We start from the raw sequence: 18,906 nt of genomic DNA, 5'->3' as shown, positions 1-18,906 counted from the left end.
CTAAGCCGAGGCGAAACACGACAACTATTCCTTGAAAGGTTTTAAAAGGTTACAGCATTGCTGGACTAAGTGTAAAGACTGGAAAAGAAAGTATATAAAGCAAAAAAATGTCTTGTTTCTTCATTAGGTTGGAAAATTTTCAGACAACATCCGTGTATCTTATAACAATATATACACTTTTTGGCAACAATGGATTTGACCGGATCCACTGCAGAAGATATGAAATAAAGAAATGAAGACCACTGAGAGAAGAATTTTGACGAGATACTAAATAGAATTAAACGTAAAAATTCACTAAGCAAAAAGAAAGAAAACGAAGAAAAAGGAACAACTAAACACGAGATCCAAGAGACAGATGTTAAGGTAAAAAAACAAGTAGAGTCAGTAGCCGTCATTTTGACGTAAGTCACCTGTTTTCTAAGATTGCCTAATTCGTCCATTCTCTTCTTTCTTAAATCATAGATGTGTTTAATTTTTGGGACCAGCAGTCAGTTACAAACATACAGATGAAACTAATAAAAGCGTGTGAAGATCATATTTTATCCATACTATACTATAGCAACGTTGAACATGTTCAATAATATCTAATTGAGTTCCGTCCATCCTGTACAGATAATTTCTCGTCGAATTAACCTAAAAGTTCAGTTACTCTAACCAGCATCCTGTCATATAAATTCTTGACATTTACGTCATGAGAAACGTACTAATTTGAACAGTTGTGAAACTACTCCTCACACGCCTGAGTTCAGCCATTATGACAAAATTATTCAGAATACTGCTTCGAGGGTTATTAACGTCGGTCTCCAATTTGGACAGCAGATAAAATTTATATATTACCACACATTTGACTACTATTTTACGAGGGTTGTTGGAAACGGCTTTTATAATAACGTTTTTTTCTTTCAAACATATCTCAACATGTACTACCAAACATATAAAAGATGATTATACATCCAAAAAAACGTTAATTTCGGAGAAATTTAACAAGATACAAAGTTCACTTATAAATGTACAATTTCAGTGAAAAAGTTCTTTTGCTAACAATAAACGTGAAGTTGAAATTTGTTTTGGAAATAGTTTTATTGTAATAATCATATCTTCACGTGGTACAAGTAACTGATCATATCACCAAATTCATGTTTAAATGATTTTTTTTTCCTTTGGAGTTCTTAGTTCATAGTTATGATATTTTACGCCTGTCGAAATGGATTAATTGACCGGTGAAACACGTAAAAAAATCTGACTATACGTGTTTTAGTTTGATTCATTCCAAGTATTTCCAACTATCTCAATCTTCTTAGATTCATACTAAGAATGAGGTTTGGGATCATTGATGGTTCTCGTAGTGACCGGACCCCAAACGAGCTGTACCCTGCAATCAATACTTCAACCTAATTCATGTAGAACTCTTTTGACATCCAATACAAAATTAGAGTAAACCAGTTTATCCGTCATGGCTTTTACATTAGCTTTGCTTTGAGCTTCCTTGATTTAAAAAATCAACTTTTTTTCTTATTTTGGATATTACAATTTTTACCAAGTGTTTATTCTCTAGTGTTATTGTCTTGTCTTGATTGTTGGAATTTTGGGCAGTCATTTATTAGGTGTTTTACAGTGAGTTGTGTCTTGCATAGTTCACATTGTGGAGGTCCACTTTTGGTAATCAAATCACTGTGGGTAAGCTTAGTGTGGCCTATTCGTAACCTAGTTAATTTAACTTGGGTTAAAGGGTTACACTTCCGGTTTCACATCGCGTAGTTTTGATTTCGATGTTTGCCACAGTTTTTGCACTTTGGATTTAATTAGTTATTTTATATCTTTGTACACTTTGCACAAAGTGTTTTCAAAAAAATTATTTATGTCTTTCCATCCTATAATTAATTAATGAATTTCGTATCTACACGTTTCTGTTATTAGCTTGAAGCGTTAAATGAATTAAGTTATGACTCTTCCATTTTCTTTATGATTCGCCTTGCTAAATTATTTACCGTATTCAAATTACTTCATTTCAATTTCAAATTGTAATAAATATTTATTACGTATTTTGATTCCGAATTCAAATTTCCATAGTTCCAATAATTATAGTCAATGTTGAATTGTATGATAACAAAGCCGATAAACCAAATCGTTAAAAGAATATAAATATGACAATAGAATGAAGAAGTTAATAACAGTAACGTGCCAGCCAAAATTAAAAGAAATCACGTCGAAATTATCATATTTATATAAGCCAGTTATTGATTCCAAGATCTGCTGGTTCAAATTCCTGATTATATTTAGTACGGTCCCTTCTTCTATATCGGGAAAAGTTATGCATACTGTTACAATGCGTCTCAATGGTAGCTTGGTCTTTGTTATAACTTTTAACTTTACCTCCGGCCCACGGTTGTCGTAGCTCCTGGCTACTTCCTCCAAGAGTTCCATAGACCTCACTGCAAACTGCGTCAGAGGCTATCAACTTTTCCTTCACTGTCATCCACCTCTTCATTGTCTTCTTACCATTTTACCAAGAAAGCTTAGCCTCTTCACTGGATCGCAATCTTTTAGCCGGCTCATTTGCAGAATTAAATTTGTTAGACTTCATTTATGAATTGGATTCGACAACTGCGTCAGAACTTTGTAGCTTTCTGCCTTTTTGTCTGGTTTTAATGAAACTTAAAACATAGTTTGTAACCTTCGATTTTAGTTTTTCGTACTTTTTAAACTTAGAAACTCATTTTTCCTTTCGATAAGGTCTTTTGGGTTTTATATCTCCATTATACGGATGAAGTTGAGGACGCTGCTGTTGATCCGTCGAATTTTCTAAACTGCCATCAACTCCCTTCTTATTGCTCTTCTGCTGGTCTAAGAACTAACCGAATGATTAACTATTTATCCTTTAGACAGGATATATTACGTAATCTACTCCTAGTTTCGACAATATTGATTCAAATTAAGTGGCTTGCTTTTTTGTTCAGATGATTTCCACTAGATACAAGACTGTAGCTCAGTTTTTGTTTTGTTCATTTAATTTTTTATTGAAATTAGGTGAATTTCTTTGTGATGTGGACAACGGAAAAAGTGTGTCTCATTTTAAAAAAGGATAATAAGGTGCCTATTATGAACTATCGTCTAGTCACAACTTCACCTGAAGCCTTTGTTTTCTTCCACGTTCTCCTTTATGCAGATGTCAATATATAGTAAACAAAATTTTCTTTGTTACAGGACTTAGAGAACAACGAAGATCAACAGAACCCAATGATAGTGCTTTAAAATCAACAACTGGCCCGTGGCTTTACATATTACTAGCTGCCGCGTCGACATTTATAATTGCCGCTGCAATTGGGGCTATATTATTTGCAGTCCGAAGATTTAAAGTAAGTTTCGTCAAGATTAAAATTCATATCTATTTACAGAATAAGTACCATCACCAACAGGGAGTCATTTTCTTCCATCTGTTTTCTCCAATAATAGACGACGTAAACATAACCTCACAATAACTTGTCGACCCAAATATTCGTTTAATTTCTTATTTCTTAGACCTTTTGATATGTTTATGTTTCTAAATGTTTTTGATTTTAGGTCTCTTCTGTTTCAAAATTCGATTTTTCTTTAAGTCTTTATCAAAATATCAATAGATCAATAGATCACCTTCATCATGAATATCAAAATAAGAATATAATCAAACTAAAACTTTGTTCTAATAAGAAAAAATTAATTTTTCCTTGGTCCTTACATCTCAAACGTATAGTAGTTTAAACTTCACTTAAATTATTTACGTCTTTTTTATCATTTATAGCTTTGTAATTCTTATGAATGTGAACCATTTCTAAAAATTCTTTTTTTCGTGTATCAGATTCCATTTCAAGAATTTTTGTATCTTTATAATTGAATTTATTTATTGATGACCTTTTAATCTATTTTCTAAATACTGAGATGTCTGCCCTATGTAGATGTATGTAATTTAGTGAAATATTTGTATAATGTATTATATCCTTCATGACTTATACTAATAAAATATTTATTGAAATAATTCGATAATTGTTGTGAAATATTTCTATACCAGGACTATCCATAAAACAAAATCATTTTTCACATAAAATTCCTCTTATTTACCAAAAGAAGATACAGCCCTTTTGGTTTATTTTTTCATATAGATGTAATTTTTTCCATTTCTTTGAATATATATTTTTGCTTACCGTTGATACCACAGAACTTACGTGGAAATTATGTGATGAAACTCGCAACCTAGCGTTCGATACGGTAACAATGGAAGCACGCCACTTGGAGGAGCGACAAGTCGTCGCCCCAATACATAGTTTTATGTTACATTTTATGAAAAATTCAGTAATAATCAATCTAACAAGGTTCTATAGTTTCATAAGCTTTCTTCTGCTACTCTCGCATAGATGACAGCTCGTATACAAACCTCTAAAATAACAAAATTACAAAGTTGTATATTTTCAAACATTACGATTGGGTTAAACATACAACTCTCAAGTTCTTAAGATAGAGTTTTAACGAAATCGTTCTGGTGTATAAAAAACAACTATGTCAAAACGTTTCATGTGTTGATGTGAGGAAGAAATTGGAAAATCAAATTAAAATTAAAGAAAAAGAGAGTACAGTTGCTGAAGATGAAAGAAAAGAATATGAATTCCACATAACCAAAAAAGAGAGTATGAGGAATGAACGAAAAAACTATAGAGAAGAAGAAACAGCTGTTTTGTGTTTTGTATTTTGATCTACAGAACGTCCTCACGTGTCCAAAAGCTGATATTATAAACTTGTTTTCTAAAAGTAATAGGGAAAAAAGTATATTGCGCAGTATGGCCTAAGACTTTACAAGGAAGAGCTGGAAATGTCATTTCAAGTTCATTTTATAAAATTCTAAATAAAGTCTTCACTGATCATAACAAAGTTAGTGGTTTAGAGTGGTAGTTGCGTACCACAGAATGGAAACAGAGTTCTATCAGTTGCGCAGTTTCAGATCATACAAAAATGTGGTAAAAGTTACAATGAAATTTTCTATCCCCCGTCATTCTTGAATACAAAACGTAGACGCAGTATACAGTTGCATAGAAAAGAGTTTACGGATAATGGAATATTTTTCTTCAATTTCACTTGTACTTTGTTTACTAAATATACGTAGTTCTTATCGTGTTATGCAGATGCAACCGGTGGACTTCTTTGACTTTCAAGCAGGTACGCGCCTCTGGAATTATAGCTTAGTACCATATTCTAAAGTTGGCATGCTCCAATTTAACAAAGATCATGCCATAGGAAAATATAAAACTTCTTTCACCCGACAAGATTAAAGAGTCTGAAATTACAAAAATTGAAAAATTCGAAGGTATCTCTAGCTAAAAATAAAATAAATACTTCGCGCAGCATGATACAATGGATGCCAGCAAATTGAAGAAAAAGAAAAAATAACAATTTTATAGTATTCTGTTGTTACTCAATTAATTGTCTTATAGGAACCCTGCTTATGTTTAAAAAAAATTTATTTTGAAAATATTTTACAAGGATTTTCGAATTTTTCTTATTTACACTAAATGTAATCGTACATAAGCTATTTTTTTAATTTTTTACATTGATAAAGTAATAAATACTTTTGTTTTTTTGGTGAGTAAAGTGTTTTTTGTGTTGTTGTTCAAAGGTGTATGAAACGTTTATAAAATATACTATACAAGAATCTCAAAGTTGTATGTTTTCAACAAAATATTATTTATTTCAAGCAACGAGAATACTTATAGAAAACTTTTACTTTAGTTCATTATGAAATATTCCAATACTAAAATTAATTAGAGTATAATCATTTTTTGACTTATATCTACAGTTTTGTGAGTTGCTGTATTTTAAAATTGCTTTTTCTCGAATCTACAATAATGTTACTTAGAACCCTGTAATTTTGGTGGATATTCGATAGACGTTTACTACGAATTTGAGCTTCCATGAGTCAGTAAGTTGTCCGCAATCATTGTTTTTGTGAAATAATAATTTGAATTAAATTCTAAAAATGAGTACAACTTTCGCAAAATTTCAATAAGTGAACGAAGAAAGTTTTTCGTCACAGATCCTAGATATTTCAATGTCTTAAGGCATTTTCAGAAATACAAAAATCGATGGAAGGTGAATCAAGCAACGGAAGACCTCTAAATACAAGAACTGATAATAATGTGAACAGCACCCGAGAAAATATCAGTTCAGATTGTTGGTTTACTATAAAAATCAGTCAGAGAACAGGTGAATTTAACAAAAAATATTCCTGTAACTTCCAACCTACTTACTCACCAGACGTGAGTACTCTTGACTTTCTCTTTTCTCTAAATTGAAACTCATTTGTAAGGACGTCATTTTGTAACATTCGAAAACGGTTGGATGCAAACAACTTAAGGATATTCTTGTACTAGCAGTGTTACAAGGAGTGAAAGGACACAGTGACGTTTTAAATAGGACTTACTTTGAAGAAGACATTTGATCGTAGGTCTACCGAAATAAAACAAATTCAAAAAATCAGTCTCATTACTTAATTTTGTATCTAGTGTTTTTATATATATATAAACTTTGTACAATTTGTAGTGTCTTAACTTTCTGTTGACGTGACTTGTGTACGAAATCGTTTCTAGCTTTTGTCCTTTTTCAAAAACCGACTAAATGTACGTCAAGTAGAAAGCTCCAATTTAGGAAACTACTGCATTACTTTTTACATGAAAAATCCATTGAATCCTTGAAAGGTTGAAGCGAATTAAGTTTAAAACTAATAGAAATAAAAGATTTCTCTTATCCAACTGACAAACTTTTAATTACTTTAACTAACGTTCTGTTACATGTTCTAATCTGAATTTCTATTTTTTTTTTTTTAATACTTAGTACTATATTTTATTATTTATGTATCTCTAAAATAGCGGTTTTTAACTTGTGGTAAGTATGATTATTTAAAGTGATAAGCAAAATCGGCATCACATAAGTTTTGCCAACACTGTAAATACCTTCCAAGCAAAACTATCTCGAATCATCTAATCTCAATTTACGGCCATAATTTCACACTTTATTGAACTAAATGATCGGTATTAACATACCTAATACGCTTCGGTTGATAAATAAGCTTTAGGGATCTATTTACCCTTAAAACATGATCTTTTTCTCTTTTTTTTTAGAAGAACTAACAGTAAGCCAGTAGGCTAAACGTCTTACTCCCTTCAGGATTGCGTTCCTTAATGATTCAATTATATACCCCGAAGAAACGAGTCAGGATTTTACTGCGTTTTTTCTTAATAACATCTGTAAAAATTCTCTTTAGATTGTCATCTTGGATTACGATTCCGTCTAGAAAGATATCTCGTTTGCACTACCAAAACATCGTTTTCCTTAATCACGATTCCCGTGTTATTTCGTTGTGTTCTTTTGTCCGGTTGGAAATAATGAACGTGACATGATTCTTTGGGACTTTTTAATACTGATAATAATCCGAGGTACACTGTACACTGGTGGTTATTTTCAATGTCGTTGTTGTCGATATAAACAGCACCGTATTGAACTTTTGTAGTCACTAGATACATTAGGATGATCTATAAGCTGATGGAGCGCAACAGTGTTCAGAAAAGACCATAGATAAATAAAAAATTTAAAATGAAAATAAAAGAGATATGCCCACAATTCAATACCAATAAATCTATAATATAGATAAACTTCCGAAAAACGCCAAGAGGAATTGGAAAGTAAAAATGATAGAGAATGGTCACAGTCGAATAAGGACTAACAAAATATACCTGGGATCGTACGCATGCACAGGAAACGTGAATGAAAAATTCGGTCAAAAAAGGCCACGGAAAAGGAAAGAAAAATAGAAATACGATAGTAGACACACCGGACCTAACCTAACCTAACCTTTTTTTGGGAGGTGGTTGATATGCATTTACGCACGCGTAAGACGCCATGAATGAACCAAATGCCATGAACCATTTGCGACCACTACACAGTGTGGGGCTCGCCCACTAAACATTCCACCTCCTTGCCAAGCAGTGCACCTGGTACCACTATTGCTAGTTTTCGTCAGGTATACTGTTGGTAGCCTAGTTTTCCCTGTCCTCTTCCTCTTGGGTTCTTACAATTTCAATAATATACTTTAAAATCTAACTCTCCACGATTTTACCTATTACATTCTCTTTTGTGAGAGTCTCACCAATTTCTATTTCCAAGTATATTTTTTTCTTGTAAAATCTGTCTCTCGTTATCCTTCCTATTACATGCGCTACAATCATTCCCCGATTCTCTGAAAATATTAGTTGAAGGATCCATGTCCTGAAAAAATTGGAAAAATCAATAATTTATCTGCCTGTGCTTGCAGTGTACCCATTCTTTGACTGACGGGATCACCACTTTTGTCCATTGTGCTTTATCTGGTTACTTTCCCATTCACTTTGCCATTCTTCTATGGTCCTTTCCCCCTGCTCTTTCTTCTGTTGGTCCGTGGTGGTTCCCATTTCATGTAACTCAACCTTTTTTTTGATGTGGGTGGGAAAATCATCTAAAGACGCCTGGGAAGGTGTCCCAGGTGTGCTGGATTTACCCGTTAACCGGACGCCTATCAGCCAAAAACCCGCCCTCTTCTCCACCGACGCATGTGTATTTAACTTAACCTAACATAAACTAATATAACCTTTTTTTTTACCCAGAGTTGGGGTGGAAGCTAATGCCTTCCTCACAGCGGGCGGGTGCAAATGCTCTGAGTTTGTGTGGAACTCTCACCCACTAAACCACCCTCCTCAATCCTCGGGAGTGTCGTACGCCGCAAGGACAACAAATTGTCATTGCATCAGCGTACAACACTTAATCCTTTGGATTTTTGAGCTGTTTCTTAGCTTCGCTCCTCTCCACCAGTCCGTCAAGACGGCACAAGAAGAGAGAAAGTTACTGAGCCACTCCACCAACTTCAAGGTCTTACAGCTCCCAGGAGTGGAACCTAACCTAACCTAGCCTGACCGAATCGATAGCATCGACGTATTTCCCGATTCCGAAAGAACAATAAAAACAATAGAAATAAATGAAAAGCAATTTTATTCCACAAAAATTTAGTCACTTTCCTCATACTCTTCGATTGGAGATCGATCATTCTTTCCAGGATACCCAAATTTTATATCATAAACGTCCTGATAATCCTGATTCCCTCCTCAATATTCTTCTTCTCATGTGCCTCCAGCTGGATTCAATATTTTGGGTATTTCAAGGTCAACAAAGTATTCTTGATGGTTGGATATTTCTGCTCCTACTTACCTGCGCACGAAATTACCGCGATTTTCGACCTTGCGAGGTCGCGGGAATATCAAAAATATCGACGTCACCTATAAAATTTCATTGGCGTTCAGACATCTATATTTTTTCGGGAGGATAAGAGATATTATTTTGTTTTAGAAAACTTCTTTATATAGAAAAATTTTGATTCACGGAGATGGGATTGTGTGATTTTTATAGATATCGAACGCTTGTTACCTTTCGTGGTTGAGAGAGAAAATACTGTGAGTATTGGAGTTCATCAGGTTAAATGAAAACAGCAAGAAACTTGTAGTAATGCGAGCTTAGAAATCATAGTAGTGGTGTATCGGATTCACATCATCTTAGTATCTGTGCTAATTTGTGTGAGATATATTTAATACACTTTCGTCTCTTTCAGTATTTTTGACCATTTCTTGCTAATTCCCGGGATACGGTACTCTTTGAAGAATGCTTTATGCTAAGTTTCTTTCGTAAACTCCGGCTCTGCCTTTTGTTCTTCTTACCAGACTTTCTGTTTTTTCTTGGCTACAAATTCTCGGTGTTTTACTTTTTAATATTCCTTCTTCATATTCGGTTAGAACCCGGTACATTCTTCTGAGTGAAAATTTTTCTTTCGAAAAATGAGAGAAAGAGAGAAATTTGTAGCCAAAAGTTCCTAAGATCTAAAAGACAAACATGAAAATTACTAAATAAAGATACGAATAAAATAAAATTTCAATGTACTGAAGAATGTACCACAATAAATAACGAAATTATAGGTAATAATTAGTATATATAAGTCCTAGCAAAATTGAACCAGGTGCAGAATGCCCGGAATTAAATATTATTATTAGAATATAAGTCGTTCACAGAGTAGAAGGCACTTTCCAGTAAACAAACCCTCAAATTATTACGAAATGCGGGAAAATATTATATCGATTTGATTCCATTTGGCAAGTGATTGTGCATTTTTTTGCGTTGTAAAACATTGAGCCTCAAAGAAGAAAAACGTGCTTACGAATTAGGCAAACGGAGTCAAAGAGTTAATGTAACAGATCTCTTTTTTAGTTCCGCTCAAATTGAGTAGCTCAACACGTACCCCAGGGAAAGACTTATTGGATATGCAACTCAATAAGGGCATAATAAAGTGTTAAGGATGTTCTTTGGAAACTAATCTTAGCGCAAAATTGGAGGCACCGAAATTTTTTAGATAAGGCGGCAAAATATAATTCTTATTTCAAGGAGTTATCCAAAATAATCCCATGACCATGTCAAACTTGACTGAAGACATTCTTGATTAGCACAAACACTGGAATAATCAACATTAATTTACTTTTTAGTGGTAAAAACTTCAATAAAGTCTATGCGGACTATGTTAGGAATAAGGATTTGTCCAACCAAATTATGAATGATTTTCTCTATTCCCAATTGTTTATTCAAAAAGTCATACAAACTTATTTTTAAGATCCTAAATTTTGTGGCAAAACTATCGCCACAACGTTATTAGCACTGCTTAATGAACTGATACATCTAATGTAACAGAAGACAGTATAAGTTGTCCAAGAACACGAACAATAAAGTTTTTTTTCTCTTGATTTTTCATCCAGCGTGAATACCATCGATTTTTGTAATCGAGGTTCGCTAAAGTGATTCGACAGACTTCAGCATTTGGCCTCAACTAGATTTGTATCGTCAATAATCTGTAGGATATATTTCACTTCAGCAAACCCTAATTCTCGATTTCCTTGCAAGGAGAATTATATCGTTGTTAAATTTCTACGATTTAATCTACACAGAATCGTTATCTATGAGGAGTATGAGTACAAAAATACTACGCGTGCGTAACAAACAGTTCAAGGGCAAAGGACAAATTTATCATTTAAATAGAATTCTCTACTTAAAAATTGTGTTACGCAATTATGATAATGAGAAAAGAATTAGATTAGGTTATCTTAGTTGTTATTTTCACAATAAATATATAGAGAAAATAATTTGTTAGCTATAAAAAAAATATTCCGAGCTTCTTACACTGTTTTCGGATGCAAAATGGGAAGTTACGTTTATAATATCTCATTTCGTGTTTTGTCGAGATGTTAGCGTTTAGTTTTGCCATATAACCTAATCACCTTATTGATTGCACTCTAGGTAATATCCGTTAACGGTGAGTGATGTTTTGACATGTAGAATATGGCAATTACCGTTTACGTTAATAGTGAAGTGGTGAATCGTCTTTACGTGACAGTCAAAATAATTTCTGTACCAATTATTAATAAAGTAACTTATACTGATATGTTGGATTAATATGTTAATATAGAATGTTTTCTAATGAATTATGTTGAAATTAAAAAAGGTGCTTCGCAGATACAAGGTTGCAAATGAAAAATTCGGAAAGAGCTCATGAAAATCTATAGAATCGATCATTTTACAAAATCCCAGGAAACTGCAGCAATTATTAATAAAGTAACTCTAAAATGAATGTTTTCTAATGAATTATGTTCAAATTAAAAAAGGTGCTTCCTTGTGGCAATGAAAAATTCGAAAAGAACACATCGAAATCTATAGAATCAATAATTTGATAAAATCCCAGGAAACTTCAGCAATTATTAATAAAGTAACTCTAAAATGAATGTTTTCTAATCAATTATGTTCAAATTAAAAAAAAAGCTTCTAAGATACTTTGTGGCAAATGAAAAATTCGAAAAAAACTCATGAAAGTCTATTAAATCGATCATTTCACAAAATCCCAGGAAACTGCAGCAATTATTAATAAAATAACTCTAAAATGAATGTTTTCTAATGAATTATGTTCAAATTAAAAAAGGTGCTTCAAAGATACCTTGTGGCAAATGAAAAATTCGAAAAGAACACATCGAAATCTATAGAATCAATAATTTGATAAAATCCCAGGAAACTCCATCAATTATTAATAAAGTAACTCTAAAACGAATGTCTTATTCTAATATGTTGAAGTTATGTGTTAATATAGAATGTTTTGTAATGAATTATGTTCAAATTAAAAAAGGTGCCTCAAAGATACAAGGTGGCAAATGAAAAATTCAAAAAGAACTCATGAAAGTCTATTAAATCGATCATTTCACAAAATCCCAAGAAACTGCAGCAATTATTAATAAATTAACTTTAAAATGAATGTTTTCTAATGAATTATGTTCAAATTAAAAAAGGTGCTTCAAAGATACCTTGTGGCAAATGAAAAATTCGAAAAGAACACATCGAAATCTATAGAATCAATAATTTGATAAAATCCCAGGAAACTTCAGCAATTATTAATAAAGTAACTCTAAAATGAATGTTTTCTAATGAATTATGTTCAAATTGAAAATGGTGCTTCAAATATACCTTATGGCAAATGAAAAATTCGAAAAGAACACATCGAAATCTATAGAATCAATAATTTGATAAAATCCCAGGAAACTTCAGCAATTATTAATAAAGTAACTCTAAAATGAATGTTTTCTAATGAATTATGTTCAAATTGAAAATGGTGCTTCAAATATACCTTATGGCAAATGAAAAATTCGAAAAGAACACATCGAAATCTATAGAATCAATAATTTGATAAAATCCCAGGAAACTTCAGCAATTATTAATAAAGTAACTCTAAAATGAATGTTTTCTAATGAATTATGTTCAAATTGAAAATGGTGCTTCAAATATACCTTATGGCAAATGAAAAATTCGAAAAGAACACATCGAAATCTATAGAATCAATAATTTGATAAAATCCCAGGAAACTTCAGCAATTATTAATAAAGTAACTCTAAAATGAATGTTTTCTAATCAATTATGTTCAAATTAAAAAAAAGCTTCTAAGATACTTTGTGGCAAATGAAAAATTCGAAAAAAACTCATGAAAGTCTATTAAATCGATCATTTCACAAAATCCCAGGAAACTGCAGCAATTATTAATAAAATAACTCTAAAATGAATGTTTTCTAATGAATTATGTTCAAATTAAAAAAAAAGCTTCTAAGATACCTTGTGGCAAATGAAAAATTCGAAAAGAACACATCGAAATCTATAGAATCAATAATTTGATAAAATCCCAGGAAACTCCATCAATTATTAATAAAGTAACTCTAAAACGAATGTCTTATTCTAATATGTTGAAGTTATGTGTTAATATAGAATGTTTTGTAATGAATTATGTTCAAATTAAAAAAGGTGCCTCAAAGATACAAGGTGGCAAATGAAAAATTCAAAAAGAACTCATGAAAGTCTATTAAATCGATCATTTCACAAAATCCCAAGAAACTGCAGCAATTATTAATAAATTAACTTTAAAATGAATGTTTTCTAATGAATTATGTTCAAATTAAAAAAGGTGCTTCAAAGATACCTTGTGGCAAATGAAAAATTCGAAAAGAACACATCGAAATCTATAGAATCAATAATTTGATAAAATCCCAGGAAACTTCAGCAATTATTAATAAAGTAACTCTAAAATGAATGTTTTCTAATGAATTATGTTCAAATTGAAAATGGTGCTTCAAATATACCTTATGGCAAATGAAAAATTCGAAAAGAACACATCGAAATCTATAGAATCAATAATTTGATAAAATCCCAGGAAACTTCAGCAATTATTAATAAAGTAACTCTAAAATGAATGTTTTCTAATGAATTATGTTCAAATTGAAAATGGTGCTTCAAATATACCTTATGGCAAATGAAAAATTCGAAAAGAACACATCGAAATCTATAGAATCAATAATTTGATAAAATCCCAGGAAACTTCAGCAATTATTAATAAAGTAACTCTAAAATGAATGTTTTCTAATGAATTATGTTCAAATTGAAAATGGTGCTTCAAATATACCTTATGGCAAATGAAAAATTCGAAAAGAACACATCGAAATCTATAGAATCAATAATTTGATAAAATCCCAGGAAACTGCAGCAATTATTAATAAATTAACTTTAAAATGAATGTTTTCTAATGAATTATGTTCAAATTAAAAAAGGTGCTTCAAAGATACCTTGTGGCAAATGAAAAATTCGAAAAGAACACATCGAAATCTATAGAATCAATAATTTGATAAAATCCCAGGAAACTTCAGCAATTATTAATAAAGTAACTCTAAAATGAATGTTTTCTAATGAATTATGTTCAAATTGAAAATGGTGCTTCAAATATACCTTATGGCAAATGAAAAATTCGAAAAGAACACATCGAAATCTATAGAATCAATAATTTGATAAAATCCCAGGAAACTTCAGCAATTATTAATAAAGTAACTCTAAAATGAATGTTTTCTAATGAATTATGTTCAAATTGAAAATGGTGCTTCAAATATACCTTATGGCAAATGAAAAATTCGAAAAGAACACATCGAAATCTATAGAATCAATAATTTGATAAAATCCCAGGAAACTGCAGCAATTATTAATAAAGTAACTCTAAAATGAATGCCTTATTCTAATACGCTGGAGTTATGTATTAATATAGAATGTTTTCTAATGAATTATGTTAATATAGAAGAAGGTGCTTTAAAGATACGAGGTGGCAAATGAAAAATTCGTGAAGAACCTATCAAAATCTATAAAATCAATCATTTCAAAAACTCCCAGGAAACTTTTTTGATCAAATGACTACTAATACGAGGATTACCTTGAAGTTTATGACCTAACAAAGAAACAAGACATTTTGTTTCCATAATAATTTTATTTTTTAACATATTATTTATACGTAACAAATCAAAATTTCTGGTAATTCATTAGACATAATCGTTATGACTAATACTTCAAAGGTCGGCTTTTTACGAATTTGTAATTGAAAAATAAAATTTTTCATTGATTGTATTTTATTTATATGATTAACATCAACATATTTAGCAAAAGTCTTTTGATAAAGATATCGATATATTGGAGGAAAAGCTATGAAATCCAAAATTAACTCCTTGTAACCGACAAATATAAATTTTAAAATAGACAATATTTTTGAATAAAATAAAACACGTATCTATCACATCGAGCTAATATTTTTTTTCATGGTGAAGAAACCTTTGAAGCAATTATTTTTATTTGTTGAAGCATAAAGCTACACCACATTCCTCACATGGTTTGGGGATCTCCTGTACACTTAGGGAGAGAAACTATCACCTCATCGTCACCAAAATTCATTCCATCTTCAGCAGTTGAAAGAAAATCAATAATTCCATTCTCGCCAAAGTGATAACGCCGTGAGGACACTAGCGCCACTATTTCCATATTTTCGTTTGTTGTTACAGATAACGGTCGTCCAGAACGCGACGCGTCGGCAACAGAGCCCGTTGCTTAGAATTTCTGGTACGTTTTCCACACTGTTGAACGATTTGGTAGCGACGAGGTCGGAAATTGTTGCAAAAAAAACTCTTTAAGCGTGAGCTGGTTATTCTGGTTATTCATTCTGAAAACGCATCTACTCGACAAGTACATGTTAACATACAACATTTTAATCTTTTTCGACAACGTTACCAAATACACTTCTGAATTCACTTCCTCGCCTTTCTGAAAAATAGTTTAACTCCCGTCAGAAGTAAAATATGACTCGTCGTCGAAAATGATTTCCAAACCTTTAGCGGGCGAAAACTCGTTGTCACTGAGACTTCCAAGTTTTAATTTTTGTTCCATTTGTTGCTTGTCAGAATATTTGGGCGCTGATTTTCTTGATTTTTGAACTGACTCTCTTTAAATCGAAATACCTGTCTCAACACGCCATTAGATAAATTGTTTGTATGGCTATTCCCGTTCTTACAAAGTGATTAACCGTAAACGATTTCATCAGATCTAGATACCATACCTGTATCATTATAAATTTGATGATAGATAAATGATATACTCTAATACAGGCCTAAGGAAAATGCGTAATTTTGATATGCCGATAGCCTCTAACTTGACTAACCTTACCATAATAAAAAAAAATCACACTCTACATTTTTATTTGTGAACTAATAATGTATTTTTTGTCTAAATGTTGTCGGCATATTTTTGTCGATGACATTCTTTCTTACCAAACGTACCAAATCGAATTGTAAATATTTTGTGAACCAGACCAATCATTTTTTTCGGAACACTGTGTATTTAGCTGCTCTACGTTTGTCGGATTATTCGCTATAGCCCCAATTTATTTTTTATCTTACGTTTCGCAAAACCGTTAAATTGGATTTTTTGCTGTAAACGTGCTTTAAAGAGAATATATATATAACCGGAGAGTTAATTACAGTTGGCATTCTTCAAAAAAAGAGTTAACATTATCCATTTGAATTAAAGGTCAAAGATTTCTCAAAAACTTTGGGAAACATTCGAATATAAACTTTGAATTAACGAAAAAATTAGAAAAATAATTCGATAAATTCCAAATAAATTCATAGATGGAATTCAAAAGAAAATTTAAACACTAGAGAAGTCATGAATATTTGAAAATTGGGTGAAGATTTGGAAAAAATATGAGAAAATAAAAAACTCACGAAGAATTTGAATGAAGATCTTTGAAAAATTTGAATAATTGGGAGGGGAATCCAAGAGAATAAAAAAATATTGAATTATTTGAAAAAGAACTTGGTGTAATCAACAGAAGAGACTCCAAGAAACCCGAAAAAATTAGCAGAATTCGTAGAATAATTCGATAAACCCGCGAAAAAAATAAGAAATCAAAAGATAAAGAATTCAACAGAAATTTAATTTGCTCGATAAAAGTTTTAAAACGGAAACCAGAAGAAAATGGAACAGTTTCGTAAATATTTTTTAATTTATTTCAAATTGAAAAGATATCAGAGATATTTGAAAAAAACTCGAAAAATTCTACAAAAATTTGAGAATTTACAAGAATAATTTCAAAAATCTTGATTAATTCCACTAAAAAATAGGTAGAATCAAACATATCACCAGAAATCTGCGAAATATTTGGACAGGTCTTTGAAGAATTTTGAAAAAATTTGAGAAACTCTAATAAAAACCGGAGGGAATCGAAAAAATACTATTCAATCAAGAACTAGCTATTTTAGATATAAATTCTAAAATTTATTGAAACTATTGAAAAAAAAAATTTTGAAAACAATTCAAGAAGTTACGAAACATGAGGAAATTTAATTGAAACCATTTAGAACATTTTAAACATCTAACCATTAATTAATCATATTTATCTATTTAATGCATCTAAATGCTCTTGATTTTAGGTCACTTCTGTTTTAAAATTAGTTTTTTTAATAATTTTTGGAGGAAACATAAAATTTGACGTTTCGATTTTTCTTTAAGTCGTTATCAAAATATGATATTGACACTGAAAATTTGTGTATTTATACTGATCAATAGATCACCTAATCAAAGTCAAATAGATAATGTTCTTATAAGAAAAATTAATTTTTCCTTTATAAAGACTTAAAGAAAAGTCGAAACGTTACATTTTATCTTTCCTCCAAAAATTATTTAAAAACAGAAGAGACTCAAAATCAAGAACATTTAGATGCCTTAATATATCAAAAGGTCTAAGAAATAAGAAATTAAAGAAATTTATCTATTCATATACAAAGACTAGAAGAAAAGTCATGGGATGTTGTGGGATGTGTGGCTTAACTTCTTCTACTGCAACAATAAGCTCTGGGACCGAGTTTTGAGTAGGAAGTCTATCTCAAGCTCTTCATCTTAGCTCATCCCATAAATGTTCTATCGAATAGGTCAAGACAGTATGCTGGCCACCCCATAACTCGAAAACCGACTGCTGCAATGTAATCTTGCACAATTCTGGCGATGCACAGCCTTGTATTGTGGTACATTCGTGTCCAATGTAGTCGACATAAGGTACTACATGAATTGCTAAAATCTCCTCGATATATCTATCAGCCGTTAAACCTCTTCTTCCGTGAACACTATCGCCCCTACGAATAAACACAGCGTCGCAATAGAATTTGCACCCCAGATCATGCAGGAGCCACGTCCATAAGCACTCCGGTCTCCAAAGCCATCTGCAAATCGCTCTATTGGTCTTCGGCACATTTTTCTTCTTTGGTCGCTACCATGGCCGCATATTCTGGTCTTATTTGAAAACAGGACAGATCCCCATCGTTCCAACGTCAGATAATCCTGTGCAAAATGTAGGCGTGCTTGCCGAGGATTTGAATTAAGCTTTGGAACAATCGCAGGTGTTTTAGGGGTCAGTTTTCATAACAAATTTGATCGGTCTTCTAGAAAACACAGCTGGATCCCCTTAGTATCGTTCTTCATTGTGTCTATTGACCTCAAAACCTCATTTACGTTTATAAACATGAATGTCCCTAAATCTCTCCTTCCTTCTGTAGACAAATAAATTGTCAAAATCTTCTTCTTTTTCTCTGGAATCCTTCATTTAAAATCATCCACTTCTACGGCTGCAGATCAATTACAATAAAAAGCTCAAGGATCACTTTAATTCAGTTTTAATCGATTTGTTACAGGTCGATAGTCCAGTTAGAAACCCAAGAATTAGAAGTCCTAAAATAGCAGAGAGCTCTTTGACTGCTCATGTACAGCCCCTCTACACTGACACAGTATCAGATGATAACAATCCGGATCTAATACCAGATGCTCCTAATAGTGGTAAGTGCAATAACATCAAGAATGAACATTTATTTGTGTTAAATTTTAAATCATAAGACGACTACTCGAAAAGACTCGGAACTTTAGATTCAATGTCGT

At 31.8% G+C, this 18,906-nt stretch overlaps 1 protein-coding gene across 1 annotated transcript in view; it reads left to right on the top strand.

The window, feature by feature from the left end:
• Positions 1 to 18,906, top strand: part of LOC130445025 (hemicentin-2-like) — a 517,421-nt gene that overhangs the window by 495,847 nt on the left and 2,668 nt on the right. The window contains exons 13-14 of the mRNA XM_056780490.1: positions 3,205 to 3,356; positions 18,666 to 18,807. Coding sequence (XP_056636468.1) covers positions 3,205 to 3,356; positions 18,666 to 18,807 — 294 coding nt within the window. The remainder of the gene's footprint in view (positions 1 to 3,204; positions 3,357 to 18,665; positions 18,808 to 18,906) is intronic.

Source organism: Diorhabda sublineata, chromosome 6, assembly GCF_026230105.1.
Source record: "Diorhabda sublineata isolate icDioSubl1.1 chromosome 6, icDioSubl1.1, whole genome shotgun sequence".
Taxonomy (NCBI): Eukaryota; Metazoa; Arthropoda; class Insecta; order Coleoptera; family Chrysomelidae; genus Diorhabda; species Diorhabda sublineata.
This window is presented reverse-complemented; position numbering and strand designations above follow the sequence as displayed.